Source organism: Halyomorpha halys, unplaced genomic scaffold (assembly GCF_000696795.3).
Source record: "Halyomorpha halys isolate HHAL.00 unplaced genomic scaffold, Hhal_1.1 Scaffold1384.1, whole genome shotgun sequence".
NCBI classification, from domain to species: Eukaryota; Metazoa; Arthropoda; class Insecta; order Hemiptera; family Pentatomidae; genus Halyomorpha; species Halyomorpha halys.
Window position 1 is genome coordinate 171,429 of NW_027109385.1, and position 11,638 is coordinate 183,066.

The following is an 11,638-nucleotide window of genomic DNA, read 5'->3' on the forward strand; positions in this document are numbered from 1 at the left end:
TATATAAAGAGATATTTATGGTTATTTTTAAGAGTATAAGTTTATTAATTACAAGTTACAATTTTTTTTCTGTTGTCTCTAGAGACCTTGTTGATCTGAACCAGCCTTCTCCACATCTGTCTTGGGTTACTGTTTTCCACAGTGTTTCTTGCCTAGAACTGTGGCATTCATTGTTCTGTAGAAGCATCTTGATGGATTTCTTTGAGCCAAATATCCCTCCTATCCTAACGACACATCTCCTTGTCTTCATATCATGAGATAAGGTCTGACTAGTCTCTACAAGCAGTTCACAGTTAGTTTTCTCCACCATGTGTTTTGGCTCTGATCCCAGATTGCTCTGTTAATTACATGGATCACTTTCCTTTCAAATATATTGATTCTACTTTCTAGGGTACCTGTTAGAGCCCTTTTCTCACAGTCCTTTAACAGAGCTGGCGTCGAGGTGAGTTATTTTCTTGATTATTCTTCTTGTCCAGAAGGCCTCGACAATGTGTGTGCAGTTAATGAAGTACCTTACCTTCATTGTTGTTCATTATTGATAAGGAAAATGAGTAGATAGGATGAGACTAATGGGTAACAACCACTATTTCTCAGAGGATGTAACCTTATCCTACTGGGTACTATTCCGATAAACACGAGGGAGGAATGCAGACCTGAAGGGTAGTTAGCCGCCAGAGTCATGCAGGTGCCTTCATCCTGACAGAGGCGAAGGAGATATGCAAGCCCGGAGGGTAGTTAGCCGGCAGAGCCTACGAAGGGATAACAGGTAGAGGAGAGAGATCATGTCAAGGGTGAACAAAAAATTACAACCATTTAGAAATCAGGATCAACTATAAACTGAAACTGTCTCAAGCAGAGACTGTGGATCAGTGATCTCCTGTTATCTGTGATGAATTTGGGGTTCTTTAAGACCTTTATTTATAGGCCTAGTGCATACGGCTGTGACCGAGAAGCGGTCTTATCTTATCTGCTTGAGGTAGTTTCGTGCGTTATTTTGGCATCGTTTATTTATTATTTTATTGAGATTGCCAAGTAGTATGTACAAAAATTAATGATATGTAAAAATAACAGTTCTTTTTTATAAAAGAAAGTAATGAATAAATTTGAGAGCTTTGGCGAGGTTGAAGGTGCTGCGCACTAGTGGATTGTAGCTGAACTTCTTGTTTGTCTTGCTACAATGGCATTGTGCATCCTCAGCTTCAGATCTGTGGAGATTTTTTGGGATTTGAGTATTCTTGATACCAAGAAGAATGCTTTGTTTGCCCATGTTATAAACTGGTCTATCTCAAAGTATTTGAAACTCTTATTTACAGAAACTATTTGCTATCCACACAGTCCATGTTGTTAGGTTGAATTTTTTGGCTTATAATCATATACTTTTTTTGTCTACCACCAATTTCGTCTGCTTCTCTAATTAGAGTCTTTCTACATCATCTTGGTTGCTTCCCAGGACTGCAATGTCATCCTCATACGCAAGAATTTATGTTACTCCACCATACTACAATTATGACCGAGTTATAATTTATGAATAAAAATTTGTTTGATCCTTGATTCTCTTAAAACAACTCTATTAATTCAATGTTTAATTTTATAAATTGATCCTACAATCTTTTTTTAGAAATATTTGACAAAGTAACTATATTATAAGTCCTCATTTGTTTATTGTTTGTCTGGTTTTAAGAAATCAATGTTAATCAAAATTGCATCAAATTGATTTGATGCATTGAAAAATGATCCTCATTATTACTTAATATATTTAAGTAATTGCTGCACTTCATACAATAGATAGTTTATATCAGCTATATAAATAATAAAATAATTGATAATGTTTAAATATAATTGATAATGCTATAAATAATACAATAATTAATAATGTTTATCACCTGTGTTTTCTGAATTATCAAAAAGCAGTGCATTCATTTCAAAGTGTGTGTAGAAACTAGTTATTCCTAGTTTATTAATGACACAACTGAATTCAAATCATAGACTGATTGGCCAAATAAACTCAGTTGTACTAGGTAACTAACTGGTAGACTAGGACTGAACCAAGTAATGGTAAAACTTGAACTTTTTTTCTAAACCCCAATATAATAAATTTAAAATCTGTTTTAACAATTTTAATACATTCAATATTACAAAATAAGTATATATAAAATATTTACAATATACCTTTTATTACCCAAGTGTTTAGGTGAAACAAGAACTTACCTATAGAATGTTTATATAGCATGTACAATCTCGGTAATGTTCCAGAATATGAGTCTAATACAGTCAGAGTTTGAGAAAGTGTTTGTACACCTGCTTTAAATCAAATAAAATAAAACATATTTCTATAATTTGTAGCAAGTAATTTAGATAAATAAAACCATTTAGTAGTACATCAATCCTTTAATAAAAAGAACATATTCTTGATATTGTAAACTATGTATATTTGAATTATTCCAAACAGCAACGTGAGTCAAAAGTATTTGTACATGTTATTTTTATCATATTAAATTGCTGATAGCAAATTCATTTATACTGAGTGAGATCACATTTGGCTCTTTATGTACATTGAAGATGCTGTGGCATTGAATCACGTAATTTTTACATTAGTGATGAAGTAATTTTGTCTCTAATATATATTCCTTTTACCTTTCTGTCAAATTCACATGGTTGTGGCTGAAGTAAGAAAATCTTAGCATAATTACAAAAGAACAGCACCCATAGGAGATATATATATATATCCTACTGCTTCTCTTCTTTTAAGTATGTATATGTTTATTAAAGGGAGGTAGATGAACAGATATTATAGTTATTGTCACATATAGAGATTGATATAATGAAAATATATGATAAGACACAGGTTTTGAGTTGAGGTGCACTACTCAAATAAGTAAAATAAAAAGCAGGATAAAAAACATAATAACAGATAAAAAGTAAACATATTATTAATATTGTTTTATTTTTTGATTTTAAAGGCAAAATTATTTGACCAATTTTAATCAATAAAACAAAATGTTCAATGTTACTGCTAAAATGCCATCTTCAGGAACAAAAATTTCAATTACACATTATAGTAGTGTAATTAACACAAAATTAGTGTTTTACTTTTGTTATAGAACAAAAATGGGGAGTACATTGAGAAGAAGGTTGTATAAAATTTATTGGATTTCGTTAAAAATCCAATGTATAGAGTTTTAACGCTTATCACATTGTTTGGTTGCTTAAACATGTCCCACTTGGACTTACTTTTTAAGAATATTATTTCTTATTTTTAGTTCTGTCACTAGATACACAGTTGAAACAAAGAAGTCTTTTTTTTTCTGTTGTATAAAAAATAGTTCTTTGTCTGAAATCTGATGCTATCCACTTATTTTTATTTTTTTTTATAAAATAATGTTAGGACCCCAAGACTGACTATACCAAAATTAAGGTTGATCAGTGGGTTAAACTTTCCTGTACATTTAGGACATGTATTTATCATTCAAACCTCTAATAGCCTTATAAAAATTACCACCACCTTTTTTGCTCTATTTTGACTGTAGTTTATTTTAATTTTACCTTATTTCAATACTTACTGCCTTCCAAATTGTTTTCCTTCTCTAGAATTCATTAAATTCATTATATTTCTCAACTGCCTAAGGCTTAGCAACATAAATGTTCTCTTTCCCTGCTGGGCAGATTTATTGATTTTTATTTCCATTTCATTTTAAACTTGACCGTCATAAAAGTTATTTGTTTAAATCTGGGGAAGAAAGAAGATAACATGCATGGAACGAAAATAGTTGCATAAAAATTCAAGGGAGAAAAAATTAAACATGGTTATAATTTAACTTGAACTGGTTAAAAAACTTTTGACTTGCAGATATGTTATTTTCTGGAATTTTTTATTTCAAATCATTAGTGCTAATAACCTTTTATAAATGCTCACTAGATGAGTTTTATAAACTTTTTATTACTTAATTTAGGTTTATTTCTGGACACGAGTTGAAGTTAACTTGATATTTACCAACATTTCTCTAACCATTCCACTAGCTTCTACAATGGAGGTTGAGGGATTCTGACAGACATTCTGGTTTAAATTACACTTGATAAAGAGGATCTAAGGGAAACAAGTAAGGCATAAATCGTTACTAAATAGGTTTGAAAAAACAATGTTTCTCAGCATCTGCAAACCTCAGCTATTTCAGGGTTTTATAAAATATTCATTAAAATTTTAAATGTATATTAACATTGACATCAAAATTTTTTCTGGGACAATGCGAGTTGAAAAAATCAATTTTCATCTATATATATTGTAATTTACACTACAAGTAAATAAATGTGTCCTAAATTAGTTTAATATGACATGACTATTATTTACAGAGAAAGCTTTTACTAATACTGTTAAAAAAAAAGTTTTTATTTTATAAATATATATGTTTTTATATTATAAATATATATGAAATCCAGGGCAATAACATAAACTCTGAGTTATCTTGTAGTTGGCAGTTAGTGTGTTAATCCTAAAAGTTTTTGTTCAAAAAAGAATGTTTATCACTATTATATAGTGGGAGGAAAATGAAATTGCAGTGTACATTGATCACTAATGAATTTCAGAAATTTTGTTATATAAAATAATTTTATTCATTCAAGAAATTATAGCTAGGTAGCAGCGAGAATATTTGTTAACTTCAAAGAGATTTACGATTAATGCTTGGGTTTTGGTGAAATGCAATGGTGGAAGCTTTGTAAAATACTTGGAACTTTACTTGGTAATAGCTTGAACCTTTTATTTGAAATTTGATATGAATGCTATAAAACTGCTTTTTGAACATCCATCCCTTGGTGTCAAACATTAAAAGTTTGTCATTGGACCTGTTTTTATTTATTTTTAAATAAAACTGATATTAACGAATGTATGAATTTTTCAAAACAATTAGAGCATGGACATGATATTAAAATATAGTACATCTTATTAACACCAGCTTGATAAACTGTCTTGTCATTTTTTTATTGAGTATTGTTTGCAGGATTTCATCCAATGTGTTTGAACTAATTTTGTGTTGTTTTTAATTTTGAAAATTCCAAAAAATCATCTTCATCTTCTCTTATATAATATTATGAATTAGATCCATAGCCAGTCACCTTGTCATCTGAAGAGGGGTCCACTTTGGGTAAATTTATCTTGTATGTGATTTACTGAAATGTTTACTCTATGTTTTTGACCTTGGTTGCCTTGTGGATCAATATTCTTAAATAGCCTAAAATTTTAACAATGTCGTCAGTTCTTGGCAATTTTTACCATAATGGTGTGATTATTCAACCAAGATTATTTATTATATGTATATTCAACAGCCCAAGACTTTTCTCCAATGGTAATGTCAAGGAATGTAGCCCCTTCTAACTTCATACAGATGATATCCTGCAGGTGTAAGAAAGGAAGTAGCAACTGTACAGAAAAGTAGGGTTGAAATGCTCTATTGTCTGTGCTATAGCAGTAGATATTTCTGTAAAAATCTGTCAGAAATCACAATTGGCATAGATCCACAAACACCAGACCTTGATGACATGTAAGATGACAAAGAGTTGGATAAACTGCACTTTTATCCTGTCAATGAACCAGAGAAGAAAGTCAACCAGATCAAGAAACATGAGGAGGTCTAGGACGAGGAAGCTGAGGATGAAATTTATCTGTCTTGGCCCTGGAAATTCCATGAGGTCCAAATACAATAGAATTCCACCTACAGGTTTCTCGTGCCACTTATTTAAATATAAATACTCTATAGTTTTATTATCCCTACATATTTTTAAAAATAAATTTAGTAATTATCTACTACAAATATTTAGTGATTTTGTTTCCCTTTCCAATTTACCCACACACTTCCAATTAACCCATTCTGGTGTAGAAGTGTTGGTGTGTAAACAGAATTAATAATAATTTCTTAGTAAATGTTCATGATTAAATACAATAATTATTTCAACTACTTGAATTTATTCAAACACCCTAAATCCTTGCAACACAATGAATCATGCTTTTATAATTGTCAATGCTTATAGAAATATAAATATTTTAGATTTATTTTTTATTATTATAGTTGTTTGAGAGTGGTTTAGTTTCTTTTTAAACAATTTTGATCTCTTTTCTCTCAACTTTATTCTTTTTAACATCCGACGTTTCGACCTCTCAGGTCATTCTCAAGGATTCCTACAAACAGCTCCTTTTAATTACTTTTATAACAAATTTCCTTCACTTACATACTGATTTCTTTGGTCTTACCTTATTCTGTCTGTATTCCTTTTTTTTCCTTAAAATTCATTAATGCCGGCTAATTGCCTTTGTCCCAAATTATAATTGTATAATAATAATTGTTGATTGGGACAAAGGCAATTAGCCGGCATTAATGAATTTTAAGGAAAAAAAAAGGAATACAGACAGAATAAGGTAAGACCAAAGAAATCAGTATGTAAGTGAAGGAAATTTGTTATAAAAGTAATTAAAAGGAGCTGTTTGTAGGAATCCTTGAGAATGACCTGAGAGGTCGAAACGTCGGATGTTAAAAAGAATAAAGTTGAGAGAAAAGAGATCAAAATTGTTTAAAAATAAATATTTTGTTTGTGAACAGTAAGCAAACCCTTCTTTTACTTTACTAAACCATTTGAGAGAGATAATTGAAGGTAGGTAGTGTAAAACCGGGTTGTGAATCGTGGAACATGAAAAACAGCTAAAAATTGGCTAGTATGGGAAATTCACCAAATTTTGAGAACCTGTATCTCAGAGGCTAGTAGGTCTGCAGAGACCAATTTGGTAACAAATTATTGAAAATGTGATCTATTTTAGTATACAGAGATAATTGTTAAAAAAATCACTCCTTCATAATCAAAGTGGGTACAAATTGAAAAAAAAAATGTTAAATGTTTGCAGTTTTTGGACTATTTAGCACTGATCTATAGAGTAGCTGAGGACGAAAACTTGGCTTTGATATCTCAGTTTTATCACATACAAGATAGAAAAAAAAAAGAAAAAAGAAACATATACTCTATTTGACACATGTTAGAGTATACCAGGTTACTGAGCTAAAATGTGAAATTTATATATAATTCATTATCATGAATTCTGTTATAATTTAAGGCTTTTGATTTGTAATTTTATCACTTATATCCTTGGAATATATTGTTGATTTTTTATTTTCTGAAGCCATGAAGTTACTTAATGTTTCCTTACTTTATTTTTATATTATTTTGTCTATTTATTTATTTTTATGTATATTTTTCTGTTCCAAATAACATTGTTACCAAGGTTAAATTCACAAGTTAAAATTATTTATCATCTCGACTGGTATATAAAAATATATCCTATGTTTTTCATCTTATTTTTGTTTGTTCATTTGCTTATCTATTATATATTATTATTGTTGATATTTTTTTAGACCAGACAACCAATATTTGTACAACTACTGCATGCTGCATTTAGAGTATCTCAATGTCCCTGGCTCAATACCTCTCAGCATTATAATGTTGAAAATTGTATTCGAACTTTAGTGGAAGTTGGTAAGTTTTAAGTTCATGATACATTTTAAACATGTATATTTCCTGCTTTGTTTGTATATAAAGGCACATCTGCATAGTTAGTCATTCTAGAGACCTTAATTTGGAAACACTTATATATCGTATCCACTTTACTAGCTATATAATTGTGAACTCTACTTCTTAACCATTATTATATCTTTCGGGGTGCCCATTTTATTACACTAAATCTGTCATAATATGCACTTTACTGAATCAATATCACTTTTTTAATCTTTCTTCATTTTAAACATTGTAATTTTCATCTCAGAAAAGGTGAGCTGTCAATCACTTATGCAATGGTTTGAAATAATAATTTTAATGAACTTGAAATGTATGGTCTTACATATTTTTGAATAGTCATAAGATAATCTCTTAAATTCATCTAGTATGTTCTACATGTATATCTTCTAAAATTATCTTGTTCACAACAGTTCCATATCTATGGGCATTATCCTTCAACTGTTAAGTTATATCATTGTTTGATAATACCGTAAAACTTGATTATATATAGTAAGGTATTAAAATACTGAATTTTACTTTAAATTACTTTTCTAATGATTTAATTATTTTAATTTTCAAAATTTAAATGGAATTAATTACAAGAGAATTGTCAGGCATATTATTTTTCTTCAAAATATCTGTCATTGCCCTTTGATTCATTGAAATCTATCATATAAACTCTTCAGTTGTTTAAGTGTTTTCTTATTCTATGAAATTAATCTGAAATATTATTTCCAGCAAAAAATAGATCGATAGCCATTCCATCTGATTTAGAAAACCAGGTTGCATCAATGTTTACAAAGAGCAGTTTACTTTCTAGACAAACAAGCAAATGGCTCCAGGCTTCTAAAACACCTAAAATTGAACGTTCACAATCACAGGTAGGCACATTATTTGAACTTAGAATGTATTCTATGTATTGAAAAATTGATTGGCTACTTTTATAATTTAAATTTCTTGATGCATTCCTGTCTCTGATTTAAGTTATTCATTATTAGAGATACTAGAATCAGTTGCCAGCCGAACACTTTTTATGATTTCTATTTAATTTGTTTAGTATTAATTTTGTATTATACTAAAATTAAATTCATTATAGTCACTAAAATTTATCTTTTGGAAAATTATTTCATTAACTGACAATGTATGACAGAAGGCAGTTGGAGCCCTTCTTCTCTTGCTGCGTGACATAATATCTGAAAAACTTTATTAAGCTTTAGTTCACAGTTAATTTAAATTATTATTTAAATATTAATGTGATTATAGCAAAGCTTTAGATAATTTTTTTTTTTAGTTGATGCGTTTAGATAGAAGTATTATTGAAGGATTGCAGGATATTGTACTCTTGCTAGAAGATCAGTTAAAACCACTAGTTCAAGCTGAACTTTCATTACTGGTAGATATTCTTTATAGTCCAGAATTGCTTTTTCTTGAGGGTACTGAAGCAAGGAAGAGATGTGAAAGTGGTGGATTTATTCGCAGGTTTTATATATATCCAATAATTGTTTTATATACATTTTAAGTGTTTATAAAGGCAGTTTTTAGTTTAATATTTCACAATTGTATTAATTTCAGACTTATTAAGCACTGTGAAAAACTTCTGGAAGAAAAAGAGGAAAAATTGTGTGTAAAAGTTTTGAAAACTTTGAGAGAAATGATGGCTATTGATTTAGAATATGGAGAAAAGGTAAAAAATATTAAAACAAATTAAATTAAAAATAAACTTCTGTTTCCCTTTTTTAATTCCTGATTTACGGCTCGTGTGAGTAATCTGACTTTATTCATGCCATTAGGTTGTCTTGGTTTATACACTTTATAAAATTGGGTAAACCTATTGAACCATTGTGATTGTGTTGCACAGTACATTAAATTTTCTTCTTGTATGAAGATGTGTAGTTTTATTGCTAGAGATTTAGGGCTTATGCCTCATTCTTATTATCATTATTCATCTTGTGTTTTAACATTAAAAGATATGCTCTAAGGGGAGTGATGTAGCCTAGTGGGTTGTGAGATGGCTTATAATACTGAACCAACAAGGTAAAAATCCTGGCATAAAATTGGTTTTGTTAAGGTTTGACAATATCTTGGGGTGCAGACCAATGAAAAAAAGTACCTAATACTAAGTAAGAAATGAATCGGGTAGTTGGTGTCCAGTTCTGACTCATTGTATCTCACGTGTGTGTATTGATAACTCTAGAACCAGGCACCCCCACCAGTGTATCCTGCCCTCTTAATTATTCATTAGTAGATGTCAAGCTAATTATTTATTATAATAATTAATAATTATAAAATCATATTTTTTAATATTTAGGGTGATATGTTGAGAGGAAGTCTCTTGACTCGGTATTTTGGTAAGCTGACTCCTATTAGAAGAGAAACAGTCATTATGGACTTGAGGATGCCTAATCCACCATCTGCTTTAATGCATGGTCCAGGAGGTAATTTTTTGTTTATTTATTTTTATATACTATTATGTTTAATTATGATTCCAACCTTGTTTCGTAGTTAAATATAATATTTTTTCCTTAACATTAATGAAACAGAATACTATCTTACTTGATAAAACAAAATTACAATACCATGACTACCACATTTTACTGATTAAAGGGGGGGGGTGTTACGGCCAACATATGGTCCACAAATCGATTATCGATTATTATTATATGATTTTTATGAAGTCAAAAAACAAAACAACTACTCTATTGTTTTTTATACTGGAAAATAGACAGACGACTTCTTAGAGTCTCAGTGTGCACACTCATATCGTCTCCATTGTCTCCTCACTACATACTCGTAGTTTCCAGCATTCTGGCCATCTGTGCCAGCTTAAATCATTTATTTATTCAATCATTTAAAAATACAAAAATAACAAAATTCGACTATTCTTTTCTTTTCACTATTTTTCACGGTAGGGCTAGTAAAGGTTCCTTTTGAACCCCTACCCGCCATAACAGAGGGATTATTTAGAAGAGATGTGAATTTCATTTACACTTCAACAAAGATTTTATATTTTATTTGTTTTATTTTGTTTCTAAACCAATTAGTGATCTGTTCATGACATACATGATTTTAGTAAATATATGTTTGGTACATTTATTTTTGTGAACCATAATGCTCTTGTTTGTTCTGTGCAATTCCTAAATGTATAAAAAGTTTGGGTGATTTGTTTTGTTGTTAATTTTTATTATTATTCTTATATTTTATTTCTTATTTATCCAATTTTTTAAGGAAAACTTTTAAGTCGTGCTGGTAGAACTTTACATGAAGTGCAATGTCATCTTGACCGTGAAGGAGCATCAGACTTAGTTGTTGAATTAGTAATTAAATCAGTCCATTCTCCTTCTATATTTGTGGAAGCTGTGGAATTAGGAATAGCCCTACTGGAGGGTGGAAATCCTATAATTCAGAAAAGCATGTACAGTAAGCTCCTGGGAGGTGATTTAAGTCAAGCATTTTTCAAAGTAAGTTAAACGGCCACATTAATATTTAAATTATTTTATGTATTAAATAATTAATAATATTTACTTGGAAGGCCCATTTGTATCCAAGCAAGTCAAAGCACCAAAACACACATTAACTGGTTATATGTAACTGCAGCGACGCTGGTTCGAATCTGGCCTGGGGGGTTGACTTTTATTTTTGTGGCAGTCTCACAAAATGAAAACTTGACCCCCCACCATGTTTAGAATATGGTAGTACCCTGTAGATAACCCCCATATGTCAGAAATGACCAGGAAGGGAGTTATAAAAATATATATATATATATATATATATATATATATGTATATACTTGAAGGACAGTTCAACAGGACAGACTTCATAAGTTGAGGAACATCCGAAGAAAATTCTCTTTCAAAGAATGGAATACTTTAATTTTTAATATTCATCATTTCAGTTCCTGGTAATGCAGACACTGATGTATTTTGTAACTATAATAATAATAATGAGGTGCAGATAGTTGACTGTAGATTACTGATTGGAGAAGATGATCGGAAGGGGGGGGGGGGTGCAGTCAGCAAAGAAACAAAAAATATTTATTTATGCCGAAGTTTCGACCTGGTTTTCATGTCTTTATCAGGGCTATAAAAAAAAAAAACAACCATCATTCAGA

General features: G+C 30.2%; 1 protein-coding gene across 1 annotated transcript in view; it reads left to right on the top strand.

Moving 5' to 3' along the window:
- The window catches only part of Itpr (Inositol 1,4,5,-trisphosphate receptor), a gene marked incomplete in the record, with an annotated part of 110,924 nt that overhangs the window by 69,104 nt on the left and 30,182 nt on the right, over positions 1-11,638 (top strand). Inside the window, 6 exon segments of the mRNA XM_067047567.1 lie at positions 7,392-7,512; positions 8,269-8,411; positions 8,822-9,009; positions 9,103-9,214; positions 9,839-9,965; positions 10,756-10,988. Coding sequence (XP_066903668.1) covers positions 7,392-7,512; positions 8,269-8,411; positions 8,822-9,009; positions 9,103-9,214; positions 9,839-9,965; positions 10,756-10,988 — 924 coding nt within the window.